Raw genomic sequence first — 22,046 nt, forward strand, 5'->3', positions numbered from 1 at the left:
GCTGAGAGATTCCAAACAGAGTCGAGAGGTTATCCTGGAGGTTATTTTTACGCATTAAGTAGATATCACCTTGTTGTTCAAGATGTAGTGGAGAGGCTGGAGGGAATTGCCTGAAAATGTAGTGCTGTGTTCCAGTAACCATGTTTCTTGACGATGATTGAACAATGATATAGCTTTCACAATGAGACTCTGTGAATGTGAAAACCTTATGTCTGATGCTCCTTTTAGCTACTATATCAACAGAAGAGTAGAACATATGGAATAAAAATAAATAATAGGGGGAACAAATGTTAAAATAAATTCAGTATGAAATAGTGGTAAATGAAAGCGAGGGGTAAGGGGTATGGTACGTATAGTTTTTTTTTTCTCTATTATCATTTTATTTCTTTTTCTGTTGTCTTTTTATTTCTTTTTCTAAATCGATGCAAATGTACTAAAATGATGAATATGCAACTATGTGATGATATTAAAAATTATTGATTGTATACGTAGAATGGAATGATATTTAAATGTTTTGTTTGTTAATTTTTTTTAATTAATAAAAAAAGTTAAAAAAATTTTTAGAATTTTTACTAAAATTGCATTGGATTTAGAGATCAATTTGTCAAGAGTTTTTATTTATTTGATATTGACTTCTAATCATTAACTCTGGCATATTTATTTCTTTGGATCTTTCAGGTCTTTCAAAAATATTTTCTTTTGTGGTTTCTTCCATTGCTGATAACATCCTTTCTTATCCTAAGATTAACTATATTTCCTATTGTTCTAGTTTGCTAGCTGCCAGAATGCAAACACCAGAGACAGATTGGCTTTCAATAAAAGGGGATTTATTTAGTTAATGTATAGTTCTTCAGAAGAAAGTCAGCTAACTTTCAACTGAGGTTCTTTCTTATGTGGGACGGCACAGGGTAATCTCTGCTGGCCTTCTCTCCAGGCCTCTGGATTCCAACTACTTTCCCCGGGGTGATTTCTTTCTGCATCTCCAAAGGCCAGGGCTAAGCTGCAAGTGTTGAGATGAGCTACGCTGAGCTGCTTGGCTGTGCTACATTGAACTCTCTCATTTAAGCACCAGCCAATTAAATCAAACAACATTCACTGCAGCAGGCACGCCTCCGAACTGACTGCAGATATAATCAGGAACTTTTTTTTCTGTTTTCATTTTATTTCTTTTTCTATTGTCTTTTTATTTCTTTTTCTGAATTGATGCAAATGTTCTAAGAAGTGATGAATATGCAACTAACTGAAGATATTGTGAATTATTGATTATATATGTTAATGTTTTAAAAAAAAGGATGTTGAATTTTGTCAAATGCCTTTTCTGCATCAATTAAGATGATCATATGGTTTTCTGCTCTGACTTATTGATATGGTATATTACATTAATTGATTATCTTGTGCTGAACCAGGCTTGAATATGTGGAATAAACCTGACTTGATCATTCAACTGCTTTAAAAGGATGTATGTCCCCTGGAATAAACCTGACTTGATCATTGCACTGCTTTAAAAGGATGTATGTCCCCTGGAATAAACCTGACTTGATCATTGCACTGCTTTAAAAGGATGCATGTCCCCTAGAAAAGCCATTTGTTAATCAAAATCCCATTTCATAAAGGCAGAATAATCCCTATTCAACACTGTATGCTTGAAACTATAATTAGATCATCTCCCTGGAGGTATGATTTAATCAAGCGTGGTTATTAAGCTGGATTAGGTGATGACATGTCTCCACCCATTTGGGTGGGTCTTGATAAGCATCTGAAGTCCTATAAAAGAGGAAACATTCTGGAGAAAAAGCGATTTGGAGACAGCGGAGCAGAACTACATAGCCACGAGAAGTACAGTCCACCAGCCAGTGACCTTTGCAGATGAAGAAGGAACATGCCTCCCAATGAGCTTCACGAAACAGGAAGCCAGGAGAAGAAGCTAGCAGATGATGCCATGCTCACCATGTACCCTTCCAGATGAGAGAGTAGCCCTGACCTTGTTCACCATGTACCTTTCCAGATGAGAGAGAAACTCTGACTGTGTTCACCATGTGCCCTTTCACTTGAGAAAGAAACCCTGAACTTGATAGGCCTTCTTGAATCAAGGTATCTTTCCCTGGATGGATGCCTTTGATTGGACATTTCTATAGACTTGTTTTAATTGGGATATTTTCTCGGCCTTAAAACTGTAAACTAGCAAGTTGTTAAATTTCCTTTTTTTAAAAGCCATTCTGTTTCTGGTATATTGCATTCCAGCAGATAGCAAACTAGAACAGTCATGGCGTATAATTCTTTTAATGAGGTGATGGATTTGATTTGCAAGTATTCTGTTGAGGATTTTTGCATCTATCTTCATTAAATTGATTGGTCTGTAATTTTCTTTCCTTGTAGTATTTTGGCTGACTTTGGTATAAGGGTGATGTTGGCTTCATAGAATAAATTAGGTAGCTTTCCCACCTCTTCAATTTCTTTGAAGAATTTAAGCAGGATTGGTACTAGAGATTTCTTGAATGCTTGGTAGAATTCACAAGGGAAGCCATCCGGTCCTGGACTTTTCTTTTTTGTGAGCTTCTTGACCACTGATTCAATCTCTTTACTTGCAATTGGTGTGTTGAAGTTGTCTATTTGTTGAAGTTGTCTATTTCTTCTCAAGTCAATTGGTTGTTCATGCTTTTCTAGGAAGTTGTCCATTTCATCTATGTTGTGTAGTTTCTTAGCATATAGCTATTCACAGTATCCTCTCATTTCCTTCTTTATTTCTGTGGAATCAGTAGTTATATCCCCTCTTTCATTTCTGATTTTATTTATTTGCATCCTCTGTCTTTTTGGTTTGTTATGGGTTTGGTTTGGGGGGGTTTTGTTTGTTTGTCTGTTTGTTTTTGTTGGCCTGATTAAGCGTCCATTGATTTTATTGATTTTCTCAAAGACGCAACTTCTGGTTTTGTTGATTTTCTCTACTGTTTTCATATTCTCAATTTTACTTATTTCTGCTCTAATCTTTGTCACTGTTTTCCCTTTGTTTGTTTGGGGATTATTTGCCATTCATTCTTCAGCTCTTTCAGGTAAACAGGTAATTCCTCGATTTTTGCTCTTCTTTTTTTTTTAATATAGGCATTAGGATAATAAATTTCCTTCCCAGCACTACTTTTGCTGCATTCTATAAGTTTTTGTTTGTATGTCTTTAAAGCTTTTATTGAGAAATCATCACATGCATACAGTCCATCCAAAGTAATACAATCAATGGCTCCTAATATCATCACCTGGTTGTGTTTTCATCAGCATGATCCCCTTTTAAGAACATCTACATCAATCCAAAAAAAGAAATGAAACGAAAACTCATGCATCCCATGCCCCACTAGAATTTCAATTTATTGACCACTAGTATTTCAATTTATTCTATTTTTTTACCCTTTATCTCCTCTTGTTATTTATTTTTCATTATTTTTTAATCATCTGTCCACAACCTCAATAAAAAGGCATTAGACAAGAGTTTCACAATCATAAGGTCACATTATAAAATAAGATAAAAGTTTAAAGTATTTCACAATATAAGAAGGAGACAAGATAAGTGGATCAAAAAAAGAAAGAATGGAGTCAATGAATTTGAAAATTAAGCTTTCTATACTTATCAGGATCACTGCATCGACCACAGGATATTTTTAAAAAATAGAGAAGAAATATGCTAAACCTTGCAGGAATAATATAGTAATTTCAACCTTCAGGAAAAATGTCACAACTACAGTTATAATTTCTGAACACCTACTATTTACAGGAAACATAAATAATTTCTAATCTTTACATAATCACCTTAGAAGATAGATATTATTATCCCCATTTTAAGAGATTCAGACAGGTTAAGAGATTTGCACAAGGCCATGAAGTCATTATGAGATCGGTCAGGAATTTGAGCCTAGCTCTACCCTTTAAAATAACACTTTAACTCCCAAATGGTGTCATATAAAAATTTTTCAAAACGGTTTTTGTTTCATTTCTAATGATAATATTAAATCCTTTAGGGAATTACAGAATACTAAACAATCCACGAGATAGCAACAATACTGCAAATTCCAAATGAATGAAGCAAAAATACCTCCTAAGGTTAAAGGATAAAGTACTGTGACATATTATTAATAAGATAGTAAGGATCTTTTTAAAATCTCTAGGAAATATCCGCTAAGCTTCAACCCTACAGAAAGACAAATAGAGCATCAAATGGTTTTCTAGTTCAATAAAAATTATCTCAAAGACTTCGATCACATTTTAAGAAATCCATTTCTAAAATAAACTAAGGGTTAGGGAGAGAGTAGAATCACTGGAAATAAAGCATAAACAAGACAAAGATATCAACTAAAAATCTTGCACTATTCAAAGAAACATAGATAATTAAAATGATTTCTTAGAAAAAAAAAGAAGTTTCCCTGACTAAACACCATTCTGAAACAAGCAGTCACTGACAGGAAACAAATGCTAATGATATTAAACTGAAGTCAAGAAAAATGATCATTACATCCCATCTAAAATTCCTGAGGAAAAAGCAAGTTCCAAAACTTATATAAATAATGACAATGTATACTATCAAGAAGCTGAGTGAAAAAAACTATATTTGAATATGGACCTTCCAAATCACAAAAAAGGAAGCCATTCACTACTCTACCAGCTCAATGAAGCCATTCTACATTCTGGCAAAGTACAGATTACCACTTAGCCAATGAAATGATATATTAAAATTAAAAATCAGCACAAACGATTCTGTGAAAATAAAAGAAATTTCTACCTTTGGCCATTTGGGATTGAGAAGTCGGGCTTTGATTGCATCATCCAGTGCTTTGTCATACTGCTGAATTTTCATGTGAGCTGCAGATCTATTGCTGTATAAAATGCAGTTTTGGGGGTCAACGGCCAGGGCTTCATTATATAGAACAATAGCTGTGTGGAAATCTCCATCATGACAGGCCTGGTTACTCTGACGAACTTTCTCAACAAACTCAGCTTTGCTCAGCACTGGCCCATCAGGACTTCTTCGTCCAATAGTCTTAGCACCAAAGAGAGAAATCTACAAACAAAGAAACTATGTCAGACATAGTTAATATAATCCACAGGAGTTTCTTTCTGAAACTCAAGAGACCGTGAGCATTCTTCATAGTGTGCTTTACATCATAGCTAAATTTTATAGCCTGAAAGACAGTAACTCTTCCATTAAGCAGCTAATTTAGTACACAAATATATGTTTCTGAATACCTATGTATATATGTATGTGTGTTTACTTATTTATATGTATATATTTTTTAATTGAGAGGATGAGTTAATGAATTGCAAAAGACTACTCACTAGAGAATCAAGGGAAAAATTTTAACACAGTAGTATCTATCAGGAAAGACAGGCTGCAGTTCAAAGCAGGGCTTGCACTAAGAGAAAAATTTTTCTAAAGTATAATATTCCTCCCCAGGTCATCTTTTAAGTATGAATCAAGTTCCTCCTTTCCAAAGAGAATTTGATTTCCTTTGATGTAGTACTTCAAAATATACAAAATATTTAATAGACTCCTAAGGTGTTTGCATTACAAAAAACTCCAGAGAGAGAAAATTCCACAGAGGAGGAGGAGGGAAGGCAGTTCTAATCTTGTACATAGCCAACTACTATCCTTCCACTGTGTACAGAGGGATATCATGTCCTAGATTTCTGGGACATGTCCAAGATTTCCAGGACAATTCAATTTTAAAATTGTTGGCTCTGTTTGGTAATAGAAAACTTTAAAATATCTTGAGGTTTCAAACATCAGCATCTGAAATATATGCTCAACTTCCTTATACCAGAAGTAGCTACCAGTAATATATTCCTAATTAATTTTACCAAAGAAAAATATGAGCATTATACGTAAAACTTAAAAGTTCAGCAGCTATGGTTCTCACTCCACCGATAGCCTCATGGGCTCCTCCCCTGTCTTCAATCAGAACTGCAAAAAGAGGATGAGGAAAACACGAAAGGAGAAGAGGGAGATTTTCTGTCCAAACCTTGCAAGACCAGAGAATCCTGATGTATTGGAGTTTATTTTTACAGATGATTTGATGCTCTTATCCTTAAACCCAGAGGATTTTCCTGATTTCAGTGGAATTGGATTGAACCACATAAAGTTGTATTTTACTTTTGCATCCAGGTTTTGTACAGTTTTTCACAACAAAGCCACTTTTCACAGGCAAAACATGATGTTTGGATGGTAATCAGGAGACCAAAGCCCCATCTCCGACTCTTGTCTTTACTAAGTAACTAGAAAAGTTACTTCTCTAGAGCCAACTCCCTTGTACAACTAAGAAACATACCTGCTTTAACCCACCTCACAGGGATATTATGAGGACTGAGGTGGTCACTAAACTTACTAAACTTCAGAGTTGTCCTTAAACAGACTCACAAGTAAATACATGTTCTATCTTTTTTTCCTTAACAAAAATGGTAAATGAGTTGTACAATATTTACCAAATAACCCTATTTTCCTTAATGGTCTTGATTTTTAATTATGTTAATCTATTGTCAAACTAAAGAGTAAGCCATTAGCAATGTGTATGACTAATTTTATTTTGTTCTTGGTCACCATGACTCTGCCTAAGGCAAGTACTAGATTAAATACTAGAAAAATTACATATGTGAAAAGTCAGGTACAACATAAAAATGGCAAAAGTTGTTAAAAATAAAACAAATTGGAGATAGCGGCTTAGTGAGGTGTGGAATTTAGTTCACCCTCCAGAGCAGCTAGTAAATAGCCAGGAACACTGCAGAACAACTGTTAGGTCTACGTCAGTGACAGGATATACAGAGTATACCACTCTGGACCAGGTGGACCAGCTGAGACTCCACAAAGAACTGTCTAAGTCCCCCAGGCCATGGAGGCTGGCACCCCTCCCACATGAGCACAGCAGGCTGGGTCACTGAGGGGAAAAGAAACAGACTTTACTAGTAGTGAGGCTTAGCTCAACCAAGCTTCAAATACAGAATTGATTAACAAATTCTGACTATTGAAAATAGGCCCCCAGCTCAGATAAACATGGAATGAGCAACTAAGAGTACTAGAGGTATTTGGGCAGAGAGGGGCTGATGGGGGGGACGGCAGTGGGGTGGCTTTTTGAGTCAGACAGCACAAAATACTGCAAAAGGACTGGGGTACCAAGTAAAGGGGGGCATATTGAGCCTGCAGATAGACAGCCATATACCAAATCAAGCTCTTGATTGAAAAACCTGAGGAGGACAGGGACCCTCTGAAAAGCCATTCTTTGTTTCTACTCCTTAACAACTATGAGATAGAAGCTGAAGACTTCTCAGGCTCCAGCAGTGCCCCAGGCAAGGGAGGAATTAAGCTTGTCTGAGAGAAAGAGTAACTAGTGAGGTGAAAGGAGTTAATTCCCTTAAGGTCGTATCTTCCCCAAGAGAAAGGTGTGGCCCAGCTCAAGTGGAATCCCTCCTTCAGGGAATTCAGGCCCAAGGGTACTAGAAAACTGAAACAATTAATGCTACCCTACAACTTCACCTCTGTCTCAACCATGCCCCCGTTAGGGAGAGTCTGCTGAAATTAAAGGGACGAAATCACTTTACCCTGATGGAAAGCCATTGGCACACAAGCATCACATGCTGGGCAGGACAGGAAAATCACAGAGTCTAGAGGCTTCTTAGGAAAGTCTGACAACCTGCTGGCTCTCACCCTCAGGGAAAACTGATGCTGGCAACTCTTTCCTCCTGAGACATGGGCCAGCCAGTCTGGAAAAATCTAACTGGGGTCTGTAATATCAGAAGAAAGCCTTCTCAAAAAAAAAAAGAAAAACAAAAAGGGTCCATATAGGCAGGGCAAGAAAAAGAAAAACAAGAACTGAAAAATTATGATCAGTTAAAAAGAACCTATGCTAGAGGTCTAGAATTAGCTGAACTGAATGTCAAAGAACACATACAGAACAAAGTCATCCAATAAGAAAACCGTAGGTAAAAGAGTGAAAACAACCTCCAGAATAAACTAATTAAGTAAATCAAATGCCTAGACGCCAACAAAAAATAACAAATCATACTAGAAAAATCAAAAATATGGCCCAGTTGAAAGAGCAAACCAAAAAAATTCAAATGAGATACAGGAGTTAAAACAATTCAAGATGTTCAAACAAACAGGGAAAATCTCATCAAAAATCATATCAACGAGTTGAGGGAGGATATAAAGAAGACATTGGGTGAACAAATAAAAGAAACTGAAAGATTGAAAAAACAAATCACACAACTTACAGGAATGAGAAGCAAAATAGAAGAGATGAAAAAAAGAACAGAAACCTACACAATAGATTTGAAGAGGTAGAAGAAAGGATTAATGAACTAGAGGACTGAACATCTGAAATCCGACACACAAAAGAAAATATAAGGAAAAAATGGAAAAATGGGAGTAAGTTCTCAGGGAATTAAATGACAACATGAAATGTATGAATATATGTATTGTGGTTATGTAGAAACAGAAGAGAAGAGGAAAGGAGGAGAAAGATTGTGGAGGAAATAATCACTGAAAATTTTCCACCTCTTATTAATGAAGATAGATGCAAAATCTTCAACAAAATACCTGCAAATCAAATCCAGCAGCACATTGCAAGAATTATACACTATGACCAAGTCAGGTTTATTCCAGGTATGCAAGTCTGGTCCAAAATAAGAAAATCAATTAATATAATACACCATATCAACAAATCAAAGCAGAAAAATTAAATGATAATCTCAGTTGATGCAGAAAAGGCATTTTACAAAACTGAGCATCCTTTCTTGATGAAAACACTTCAAAGGATAGGAATAGAAGGGAACTTCTTCAACAAGATAAAGGGAATACATGAAAAAAACACAGTTACCATCATTCTCAATGGGGAAAGACTTTCCTTCTAAGATCAGGAACAAGATAAGAATATCCACTCCCATGACTGTTATTCAACATTGTGCTGGAAATTCTAGCCAGGGTAACAGACAAGAAAAAGAAATAAGAGGCATCCAAATTGGAAAGGAAGAAGTAAAACTCTCACTATTTGCAGATGTGATACCATACGTAGAAAATCCCAAAAAACCTAGCAAAGCTACTAGAGCTAGTAAATGAATAGAGCAAAGTGGCAAGGTACAAAAGTAACACCCCCAAATCAGTAGAGTTTCTATACACTAGTAATGAGCAATCTGAGGAGGAAATCAAGAAAAAAATCCATTTACAATAGCAACCAAATAAATATTAAGGAATAAATTTAACTAAGGATACAAAAGACCTATACACAGAAAAGTATTAAGAAATTGCTAAAAGAAATCATGGAAGACCAAATAAATGGAAGAGCATACCATGTTCATGGATTGGAAAATTAAATGCAGTGAAGATACCAATTCTATAAAAAAGTATGTGCAAAGTCCCCTTGGGGGAATGGTAAGAAAGGGGCAAAATTCAACTTTCCCAAGGTGAGAATTCTTGATATTCTCACAAGCAGTGGGGACAACTAAAGCAATAGGCTGAGCCCCCAGTCTTGGGGGTTGTTCATATGAAACTTAACCCTGCAAAGGACAGGCTAAGCCTACTTAAAATTAGGCCTAACAGTCACCCCCAAGAGAACCTCTTTTGTTGCTCAGATGTGGCCTCTCTCTCTCAGCCAACACAACAAGCGACCTCACTGCCCTCCCCCTCTCTACATGAGACATGACTCCCAGGGATGTGGACTTTTCTGGCTATGTGGGGACAGAAATCCTAGAATGAGCTGAGACTCAGCACCATGGGATTGAGAAAACCTTCTTGACCAAAAGAGGGTATAGTGAAATGAAACAAAATAAAGCGTCAATGGCTGAGAGACTCCAAACAGAGTCAAGAGGTTATACTGGAGGTTATTCTTACACATTAAATAGATATTACCTTTTTAGTTAAGGTATAAAAGAGAGGCTGTAGGAAACTGCCTGAAAATGTAGAGCTGTGTTCCAGTAGCCATATTTCTTGAAAATGATTGTATAATGATAAAGCTTTAGCAATGTGACTGTGTGATTGCGAAAACCTTGTGTCTGATGCTTCTTTTATCTACCTTATGGACAGATGAGTAAAATATATGGACTAAAAATAAATAAATAATAGGGGGAACAAACGTTAAATAAATTTAGTAGCTTGAAATGCTAGTGATCAATGAAAGGGAGGGGTGAGGGGTATGGTATGTATGAATTTTTTTTTCTGTTTTCTTTTTCTTTTTCTGAATTGATGCAAATGTACTAAGAAATGATCATGATGATGAATATACAACTATGTGATAAAAAAGAATGTTCATATTGTATGTTGGTTTTATTAATAAAAATTTTTTTAAAAAGATATCAAGTCTACCCAAAATGATTTATAGATTCAACGCAATACCAATTAAAATCCCAACAACTTACTTTGCAGAAATAGAAAAACCAATAACGAAATTTATTTGGAAGAGAAACATGCCCAGAAGAGCTAAAAATATCTTGAGAAAGAAAAATGAAGTAGGGTCTCACACTATCTGACTTTAAGGCATATTATGAAGCTACAGTGGTCAAAACAACATGGTACAGGCATAAAAATAGATATACTGAACAATGGAATAGAACAGAGTGGTCACATAAACCCTCTCATATGAACAACTGATCATTGAGAAGTGGTCAAGTCAACCCACCTGGGACAGAGCAGGTTCTTCAATAATTGGTGCTTGGAGAACTAGATATCCAAATGCAAAAGAATGACAGAGGATCCATATCTCACACCCTATACAAAAATTAACTCAAAATGAATCAAACACCTAAACATTAGAGCTAAGACCATGAAACTTTTAGAAGAAAATGTAGGGAAATATCTTATAAAACTTGTAATAGAAGACAGTTTCCTAGACCTTACAGCCAAAGCAGGAGCACTGAAGAATAAACAGATAAATGGGAACTCCTCAAAATTAAACACTTTTGTGCCTCAATGGACTTAGTCAAGAAAGTAAAAGGGCAACCTACACAATGGGAGACAATATTTGGAAACCAAATATTAGATAAGGGTTTAGTATCCAGAATATATAAAGAGATTCCTCTGCTCAACAACAACAAGACAAATAACCCAGTTAAATAATGAGCAAAAGACAAGAACAGACACTTCTCAGAAGAGGAAATACAAACGTCTAAAAGGCACATGAAAAAGATTCAAACTTCACTGGTTATTAGGGAAAGGCAAATCAAAACCACAAATGAGATATCATCTGATACCCATTAAAATGGCCATTATCAAAAAAGCAGAAAATGACAAGTGCTGGAGAGGATGCGGAGAAACAGGCACACTTATGCTCTATTGGTGAGACTGTAGAATGGTGCAACCTCTCTGGAAGGCAGTTGAGCAGTTCCTCAGGAAGCTATGTATAGAATTGCCATATGATCCAGCAATCCCATTACTAGATATATATTCAGAGGACATGAAGGCAAGGATACAAACGGACATTTGCACATCAAAGTTTATAACAGCATTATTTACAATTGCCAAGAGATGGAAACAGCCTGTGTTGGTTTGAAAGGATTTATGTACCCTAGAAAACCCATATTTTAATGCTAATCAATCTTGTGTGAGCAACAGTTTCTTCTATTCCTTATTCAGTACTATAGGTTGGAAACTTGATTAGCTTATCTCCACAGAGATGTGGCTCGATCAATTGTGGGTATTAAACTTGATTAGAAGGAGTCATGTCTCCACGCATTCTACATGGGTCTTGATTACTTTATTGGGATCCTATAAAAAAGGAGACACTTTTGAAGAGAATGCCTTTTGAGAATGACAAGAAAGCCACAGCAGAGCTGAGCAGAGCTCCACTGAATGTAATAAAGGCATTATGCCAAAACTAAATATCAACAGGAAAGGGGAAAGGGAAAGGGGTATGGATTCTTTGTGAAAGAAAAGGAATGTCTTCAGATAGAGTATGATGGTGAAGGCATGTCTATACAGTTAGGTTGGATTATGCGTATGTGAATAAAACTGTTTAAAAATCAACATAGTGAAACAAGTGCTAGAGAAAATGTGGAGAAAAAGATGAACCTATTCACTGCCGCTAGGTAAAATGAGAGGAGCAGCCCCTTGGAGGGCAGTGTGGTGGTTCCCCAGGAGACCATATGATCCTGAAGCCGCGTTGCTCAGGATATACCTGGAGGAACTGAGTGTGGGGACAAGAATGGACATTTGCACACTGGTGTTTATGGCAGCAGTGTTCCCAATTGACAACGAATGGAGTTTGCCTAAGGGTACAACAACTGAAAATAGAAAAGTGAACTATAGTATATATATGCAATGGACTACAGAGCAGACACAAGAAGGAATGAAGTTGTGAGGCATGTAACTAAGTGAATGAATCTTAAGAACTGCATGTTGAATGAAATGGCAGAAAAAAAGATATAAATATTATCATACCTCACTCATATGGACTATTATAATATAAAAACTCCAGAGCATGGGTTATCAGGTTGGGGACTATTATAAAGGGTCCTAAATTGTAAGCTTTTACAGCAGTCACAAATATTCAGGCGGTGTAACTGATAACTCTAAATTCTGAGATACTAAGCTGTTTGTATATAATATGGTTGCTCCCAAAAACTTTGGGTCTTTAGGTGACATCTAAGTCTCAGAGTTAGAGCTCTGAAGCTATGAAAGTCAGCAGTACGCCACACAGGAACTGCTTAAAAAGTTGAAAAAGAGATCAGATTTCAACTAGAGATATGAATGAAGCTGGTCTGGATAGGACTAAAGTAAATCAGAATACAGGGTAAAGGATGATATCATCCATATTTTAAAACCCCAACTTCTATGTGAGACTAAAGGGACAGATGTGTACAAAATTTATATTATGGGTAGTGCATTTCCTAATTTAACTTGTACGGTCAGCTCAGTTCAGCACCATAAGTGCACGGAATCTTGGATAGGGCATGAGATCTTGTTGGTTTGTCCTGGTTATAGTAATGCCCCAACATATCCCAGAGTAATTTGAGCAATGAATAAAGAAGTGGTTACAAAGTTGCTTTGGGGACTAAGGAGGAAGGAAGAAATATTTGGAACCAAATCAACAGGCTGAGCCCTCAATCTTGGTGTTCACCCCTGTGGTAATTAGATTCAGTTGTCAACTTGGCCAGGTGAAGGCACCTAGTACAGTTGTTGTGGACATAAACCAATGGTATGTGAACCTCGTCTGTTGTTGATATACATCTGCAGTCGGCTAGGAGGCATGCCTGCTGCAATGAATGATGTTTGACTTAATTGTCTGGTGCTTAAATGAGAGAGCGCAACGTAGCACAGCCCAAGCAGCACTCGCAGCTCAGCGCAGGCCTCAGGAGATACAGAAAGAAATCACCCTGGGGAAAGTTACTGGAACCCAGAGGCCTGGAGAGAAGGCCAGCAGAGACCACCCTGTGCCTTCTCACTTAAGAAAGAACCTCAGTGGAAAGTTAGCTGCCTTTCCTCTGAAGAACAAACAAAATAAATCCCCTTTTATTAAAAGCCAATCCGTTTCTGGTGTGCTGCATTCTGGCAGCTAGCAAACTAGGACAACCCCTATGAAAATTATTCCTGCAAAGGATAAGCTAAGCCTACTTAAAATTAGGCCTAAGCATCACCCCAAAGAATCTCTTTTGTTGCTCAGATATTGCCTCTCTCTCTAAGCCAACTCAGCAAATGAACTTACTGCCCTCCCTCCTATGTGGGACATGACTCCCAGGAGTGTAAATTTCCCTGGCAAAGTGGAACAGAAATCCCAGGATAAAAACTGGGATCCAGCACCAAGGGACTGAGGAAGCCTTCTTGACCAAAAGGGGGAAGAGAGAATTGAGACAAAGTAAAATTTCAGTGGCTGAGAGATTTCAGAGTTGAGAGGTTTTCCTAGAGGCTATTCTTATGCATTATATAACATATACCATTTTAGTTTATGGTGTATGAGAGTATGTGGAGGGAAGCACCTAAACACTTGAGCTGTGTTCCAGTAGCCTTGATTCTTGAAGACAAGCGTATAAAGATATAACATTTACAATGACTGTGATTGTGAAAACTTTGTGTCTGATGCTTCTTTTATCCAAGGTATGGAGAGATGAGTAAAAAAATATATGGATTAAAAAAATAAATAAATAATAGGGGAGACAAAGGGTAAAATAAATTGGGTAGATGAAAATACTAGTGGTCAATGAGAGGGAGGGCTAAGGGGTATGGGATGTATGAGTTTTTTCTTTTTTCTTTTTATTTCTTTTTTTCCTTTATTTCTTTTCCAGAAATGATACAAATGTTCTAAAAATGATCATGGTGATAAATACACAACTATGTGATGATATTGTGAGCCAATGATTGCACATCTTATTTGGAATGCATGTGGATGAAGATCTCTCAATGAAAATATTTAAAAAAAGAAAGGCTAGTTCAATCAGCTCCCCAAGTCCATACACTTGTTAATTACCAAAGTTTCAAGCCAGGGAATAATATAAACTAGACAAGAAACCATTCAATATGAACTCTGGATATTTATAACAATATAATTCTGAGATTCATAAACTTTGTATTTCAACATTGTTCTTTTCGGTTCAGATGCTTATAAATACCATTTGTTTAGATAAATAGAACCAGTTCCTTCTTTTAAGACTAATGGGAAAAATAATTTGCCTTATTTACTCACAATGATAGATATTCTAAAGAATATAAAAACCCAAAATTATTAAAATACAACTTCAACCAAGCTATAAATACACACAATATAAATATTTAAAACACAGGCATGAATAATTTATATTATCACATGGCATTAAAGTATCACTTTCCAGAAGTTATGACAATTAATAAAAATATCTGAGGCTATTAGTGATCTCTGAGCTTGACACACTCCTTTTATGGTAGGCACTTCGTGAGAGCTGAACTAGTAAATAAAAGCCACACAGGACCTTATTCCAGTTAAAGTATTAATCTTTTTAAGATAAAATCACGACTCTCTCACATAAATATAAAATGAAAAACCAAAGACTTTATATCAATTGATGACTGAACTAGGAAAACGTTGCCTCCAGTTCAAAGGAGAATTCAAAGTATCATACACACACATATACAGGCAATCAGGAATGCTGAAATGAATAGATGCAAAATTGGTCCTTGCACTCAGGTATGCAAGGGTGGTTCAGCATAAGAAAATCAATAAATGTGATACACCACCTTAACAGAACAAAGGAAAAAAACATGATCATCTCAATTGATGAAGAAAAGGATTTTGGTAAAATCCAGTAACTCTTCTCCATAAAAACACTCAGAAAATGAGGAATAAAAGGAATCTTCTTCAACATGATAAAGGGCATCTGTGAAAAATGAACCACTAACATCAAACTCAATTGTGAAAGACCAACAACTTTCCCTCTAAAATCAGGAACAAGACAAGGATGCTTACTATCACTGTAACACTGTACTAGAAGTTCCAGCTAGAGTAATTAGGCAAAAGAAAGAAATAAAAGGCTCCAAATTGAAAAGGAAGAAGTCAAACTTTCCCTATGTACAGATGACATGATCATCTGTACATAGATGAAACATACACAACAAAAAAAATCCTGAAACATACACAACAAAGCTCCAAAAGTTAATAAATGAATTCAGCCAAGTGGCGGGAAACAAGATCAACACCAAAAATCAGTAGAGTTTCTTTATACTAATATGAACAATCTTAAGAAGAAATCAAGAAAAAAATCCCATTTACAATAGCAACTAAAAGAAATATCTAGGAATAAATCTAATCAAGGATATAAAGTACTTGCATACAGAAAACTACAAGACATATTTAAAGAAGACCTAAACAAATTGGAACACATTCCATGTTCATGGATAGTAAGACTAAATATTGTTAAGATGTCAATTCTACCCAAAGCAAATTTACAGATTCAATGCAATCCCAATCTAATTTCCAACAACCTTCTTTGCAGAAATGGAAAACCGATCATCAGATTTATATGGAAGGGTAAGTGGCCCCAAATGGACAAAGCCATTTTGAAAAAGAAGAAAGAATTTGAAGGATGTACACTCCCCAATCTTAAAACTTATCACAAAGACACATTAATCAAAACAACATAGTACTGGCACAAAGACAGACATATGGACTAATGGAATCTAACTGAGAGTTCAGATATCAATACTCACATTTCTGGCCAACTGATTTTTTGACAGGAGTGCCAAGTCCACTCAATGGGGAAAGAATAGCCTCTTGCCCCTAGTCTTGGGGTTTGTACATATGAAACTTAATCCCACAAAGGATAGGTCAAGTCTACTTAAAATCTAGGCCTAAGAGGCACCCCCAAGAGAGCCTCTTTTGTGGCTCAGATGTGGCCTTTCCCGCCAGCCAACACGACGAGCAGTCTCACCACCCTCCCCCTCGCTGCGTGGGACAACTTCCAGGGGTGTGGACCTTCCTGGCAATGTGGGACAGAGATCCTGGAATGAGCTGAGACTCAGCATCAAGGGACTGAGAAAAACCCTAGAATGAACTGAGAATTAACATCAAGGGATTGAGAGAACCTTCTCGACCAAAAGGGGGAAGAGTGAAATGAGACTAAGTGTCAATGGTTGAGAGATTCCAAACAGAGTCGAGAGGTTATCCTCAAGGTTATTCTTACGCATTAAGTAGATATCACCTTGTTGTTCAAGATATAGTGGAGAGTACTGCCCCCTTGGTGCCGGGGCAAAAATGAGCAACCTCCGCTTTGATCAGGTTCACCTAAGCTGGGGGCCTATTTTTAGTAGTCAGAATTTGTTAATTAGTTCCACAATTGGTGTTTGGTTGTACCCAGTCCCTGCTGCTGGTAAAGTCCTTTCCTTTCCCCTCTGGGAAGTGGCCTGTCGGGGAGGGGCGCTGGCCGCTGCAGCTATGGGAACTCACGGTTCTGGGGGGTGCTCGCAGCCAGTCCAGCTGGTCCAGACTAGGGTACGCTGTGTGTCTAGTCACTGATGTGGCCCCAGGAGCTGTTCTGTGCTGTTTCTGGTTATTTAGTAGTTGTTCTGGAGGACGAACTAAAACGCGCACGTTGTTAAGCCACCATCTTGACCCGGAACTGGATGGGCTGTATGTGTGTGAAGATTTCTCAATACAAATATTTTCTTTTAAAGTAAATGAATAAATGAAAAAAGATACTCCACCTAACTAATAAATAAAAGAAAGGTGGGGGGAAAAAAAGAAAGCTGAAGCACCTATACTAATACCAGATAAAAAAGACTTTAAATGCAAACATGTCATAAGAAACAAAGAAGGTAACTATAAATCAATAAAAGGGGCAATTCACCAGGAAGAAATAACTTATATTCATAAATATTTATGCACCTAACCAAGGTATTCCGAAGTATATGAGGAAAAACCTGGCAAAACTGAAGGGAGAAGGGACAGGAAGGCGACTGGGATGGAGATTCCAGGGTATAACTGGCCTGGGATGGTCTTCTACACCACATAGGGAGGCCCTGGTTGCAAAAGCTGAAGAACTGAGACAGAGACAACCACAGACTGTCCACCCAGTGCAAACAGCCTTACCTGTCCCTTTCCAAAGAGAAGCCCGGGTCCCTAAGGAGTACACAGACAGAGAAAAGGGGACTGGAAGAAAGCCAAGTGCGTCCCTTGAAGCACTACACCTAACGTACACTGCTGGCAACATGCGACTCCACCCACACTCCATGCATCTGAATGCCATCTCCTGCCCCCACCCCTCCACCATGTTCCTAGCACCCCAACTCCGCCCACATGCACGCATGCCTGACCCTGCCAGATTTACCTCTCCCGCAAGGGTAAAGTCTTGCACCACTCCTCCCAAGATCCAGGAACCTGCGCTCAGTCACTCAATCCACCTCCCCCACCTTGCCCACTGCAGGAAGTCGCCAATACAACCAGGCCAAGGGCATTCACCTTCATACCCAGGCCACACACACCCGCAGCCCATATAATCACAAAATCCTACCCTGCCACCCCTGTCCTCTGCATACCCATACATCAGCATCCAGCCCCCAACACCCGTGCACATCCACGCACGTACACCACCATAGCCCCTAGCTGTGGACCAGCCCTGACTGGCACATCCAGGCCACATCTTCCCAGAGCCCACACAGGCACAATCCTGCCCCGCCTGAGCTATGCACATGTGTACATCAGCATACAGCCCTGCAGATCCGCGCATGCACACGCTTTCACTCCCATCACGCCGCCCAGCTCTGGGCAAGTGCTGACCTCTGAATCCGTTCCAAACCCACTCCCAGCCCACAAAGGCACAAGCCTGGCCCACTGATCCTGAGCTCTGCGCAAGCACACACCAGGGCCCCACCCTCTAGATAAGTTCACACCAGGACCCTACCCCACAGACCCACATACAGGTACAGCAATATCCTCCCCACCAGGCACCTACATAAGTATACCCTGACCTCTTGACCCCTGCAACCCAAACCCCTACCCCACACACATGCACACCCTTACCCCACCCCCAAGCACAAGTGCCCTGCTCCCACACCTGGCAGGAATTCATGTGTGCATCTGTACTACACAGTTGCACCACTGCACACGGGTGCACCCTTGCCCCAACAACCCCACATCTGCTCACCCGCACCATGGCAGCACCCACCTGACATCATCCATGCCTGACCCACAGACTGCAACCCCAGCAACCTGCGCCCCACCCCTACACACTCGCGCATCTGCATCCCAAGCTCCCTGGACTCCTCTCCCTGTTTAAAGACTCATCTGTGCCCTGACCTCCCTGTCCCAACCTCTGTGCCACTTACCCCACACCCTGATACCCATGACCTTCACGGTCCACCCACATCCTGCCAACACACCAACCTCCATGTATACACGCAGCAATCCCCACCCACCTCCTGCCACGCCCTACCTCTGTCCCCCACACCATACACTGCTCCTGCACTCCAAGGCCTGCCTGAGCTGTATCCTGCCCCCATGGCAACTACACCACACCTCCAAAGGCTTGTGCCATGCACACTATTCTCATAGGCACCAACCTAGCATCCCCAACCCATGCTTATACCTGTGCTGCAACCCATCACTGCACTTTTGTGCCCCACATACTGCTCCACACCCATCCTGTAAATACAAAGCTTTAGGCTACTGAAGGAAATCACCTTCCAAAGTAATCCTATCAAGATACTTACATGTCTTGAAGGCAACAGAAGACCACTAGCATATCAAGATGCAGATAGATATAGCCCAGCCTAATGACCAAATTAAAACCCCAGAGAAGACATAAACTTTGAGAAAACTAATCAAAGATGTTCATACTAAATAAATCAGTGGGATGGACAGTGAAACGGCTGGGACAAGTTGTCTGTTAAGGTCTGTACAAAAAGCACAACTAACTATCACTCAAGATAAAGTTCTGGTGAGTGTAAGTGAACCTGCTGCAGCGAGATTTTTCTGTGGTGCAATCCTACATAGGCCCTCACAGGCAACAGATGCCTGTCCTGTCTGGAGAAGAGTATGTAGCAGAAGGTGGAACAGCTGTTCCTGCAGCTCAGGAGGAAGGTCAATTCTGGGGACAGCAGAGTCCCAGCACCATACCCCTGTGATAGCCACAGACCAATGGAAGGAGCGAAGTAGGACACAAGGTCTCATTTGAATTTGCAGTGATTAGTTAGCACATGGTTCATTTACAAGAAAGGATCTCAATTTCCATCAAGACGGAAACTGCAGTTACTAAATCCCTTCCAGAGCAGAGGATCAAGAAACAAGACAGAGGATTTCCGGAGAAGATGGCGTCTTAGTAAGACGCGCGGGTCTTAGTTGCTCCTCCAGAACAGCAACTAAAGAAACAGAAACAATACGAAACAGCTCCCAGAGCCATGACAGAGACCAAAAAGACAGCGTACCCCATTCTGGAATGGCTGAACGGGCAGGGAGAATCCACTGCGGTGACATACCCGAGGGGCGCGCGTTTTCCCGGCCGGGGCGGCTGGTGACTGGGGTCCCCTCCACGCACGTGGCTCCCCAGTCCGACTGGGAACGTTGGATAGCGGGGCCCTCCCGCCACGCTTGGCGTCTCGGGCCAGCTGGGCAATTTGGACCGGCACTCCCCCAAGCCGCGGCGGCCGGCGACCCCCCCCTCCACACGCGGTTTCCCGGGCCGACTGCGAGATTCGGATTGGCAAGTTAAAGGAGCCACAGTATCCTTTACTGGTGGGACCCGCAGACAGACGAGCGCCACAAGCGCCACCTACTTGGGCAGGAAAAGAAAAACAGAGCCCAGAGATTTCACAGAAAAACCTTTCAACCAGCCGGGTCCCACACCCAGGGAAATCTGATCAAATGCCCAGACACCAGCAGAAAATAATGGATGATACTCGGAAAATTGAAGATATGGCCCAGTCAAAGGAACAAACCAATAGTTCAAATGAGATACAGGAGCTGAGACAACTAATGCTGAATATACGAACAGAAATGGAAAAATTCTTCAAAAACCAAATCAATAAATTGAGGGAGGACATGAAGAAGACATGGGCTGAACAAAAAGAAGAAATAGAAAATCTGAAAAAACAAATCACAGAACTTATGGGAGTGAAGGACAAAGAAGAAAAAATGGAAAAAACAATGGATACCTACAATGGTAGATCTAAAGAGACAGAAGCTACAATTAGTGAACTGGAGGATGGAACATCTGAATTCCAAAAAGAAACAGAAACTATAGGGAAAATAATGGAAAAACTTGAGTAACTTGAGCAGGGGATCAGGGAACTGAATGACAATATGAAGCGCACAAATATACGTGTTGTGGGTGTCCCAGAAGGAGAAGAGAAGGGAAAAGGAGGAGAAAAACTAATGGAAGAAATTATCACTGAAAATTTCCCAACTCTTATGAAAGACCTAAATTTACAGATCCAAGAAGTGCAGCACACCCCAAAGAGAATAGACCCAAATAGGCATTCTCCAAGACACTTACTAGTTAGAATGTCAGAGGTCAAAGAGAAAGAGAGGATCTTGAAAGCAGCAAGAGAAAAACAATCTGTCACATACAAGGGAAACCCAATAAGACTATGTGTAGATTTCTCAGCAGAAACCATGGAAGCTAGAAGACAGTGGGATGATATATTTAAATTACTAAAAGAGAAAAACTGCCAACCAAGACTTCTATATCCAGCAAAATTGTCCTTCAAAAATGAAGGAGAAATTAAAACATTTATAGACAAAAAGTCACTGAGAGAATTTGTGACCAAGAGACCAGCTCTGCAAGAAATACTAAAGGGAGCACTAGAGTCAGATACGAAAAGACAGAAGAGAGAGGTATGGAGTAAAGTGTAGAAAGAAGGAAAATCATATATGATATATATAATACAAAAGCCAAAATGGTAGAGGAAAATATTATCCAAACAGTAATAACACTAAAAGTTAATGGACTGAATTTCCCAATCAAAAGACATAGAATGGCAGAATGGATTACGACCCAGCAATACCACTGCTAGGTATCTACTCAAAGGACTTAAGGGCAACGACACAGACGGACATTTGCACACCAGTGTTTATAGCAGCATTATTTATAATTGCAAAGAGATGGAAACAGCCAAAATGTCCATCAACAGACGAGTGGCTAAACAAACTCTGGCGTATACCTACGATGGAATATTATGCAGCTTTAAGACAGACTAAACTTATGAAGCATGTAATAACATGGATGGACCTAGAGAACATTATGCTGAGTGAGTCTAGCCAAAAACTAAAGGACAAATACTGTATGGTCCCACTGATGTGAACCGACATTCGAGAATCAGCTTGGAATATGTCATTGGTAACAGAGACCAGCAGGAGTTAGAAACAGGGTAAGATAATGGGTAATTGGAGCTGAAGGGATACAGACTGTGCAACAGGACTAGATACAAAAACTCAAAAATGGACAGCACAATAATACCTAAGTGTAATGTAACTATGTTGGAACACTGAATGAAGCTGCACCTGAAATATGGTTTTTTATTTGTTTGTTTGTTTGTTTGTATCTTTTGTTTTTGTTTTTTCTTTTTCCTTTTTTTATATATATATATTTTTTATTAGTATTATTATTTTAATTCTATTCTCTATATTAACATT

At 39.1% G+C, this 22,046-nt stretch overlaps 1 protein-coding gene across 2 annotated transcripts in view; it reads right to left on the bottom strand.

Moving 5' to 3' along the window:
- The window catches only part of TTC28 (tetratricopeptide repeat domain 28), an 896,291-nt gene that overhangs the window by 864,971 nt on the left and 9,274 nt on the right, over positions 1–22,046 (bottom strand). For both annotated transcript variants that reach the window (XM_077160720.1, XM_077160719.1), the window contains exon 2: positions 4,760–5,038. In XM_077160720.1, coding sequence (XP_077016835.1) covers positions 4,760–5,038 — 279 coding nt within the window. The remainder of the gene's footprint in view (positions 1–4,759; positions 5,039–22,046) is intronic.

This window comes from Tamandua tetradactyla, chromosome 5 (assembly GCF_023851605.1).
Source record: "Tamandua tetradactyla isolate mTamTet1 chromosome 5, mTamTet1.pri, whole genome shotgun sequence".
Lineage (NCBI taxonomy): Eukaryota > Metazoa > Chordata > Mammalia > Pilosa > Myrmecophagidae > Tamandua > Tamandua tetradactyla.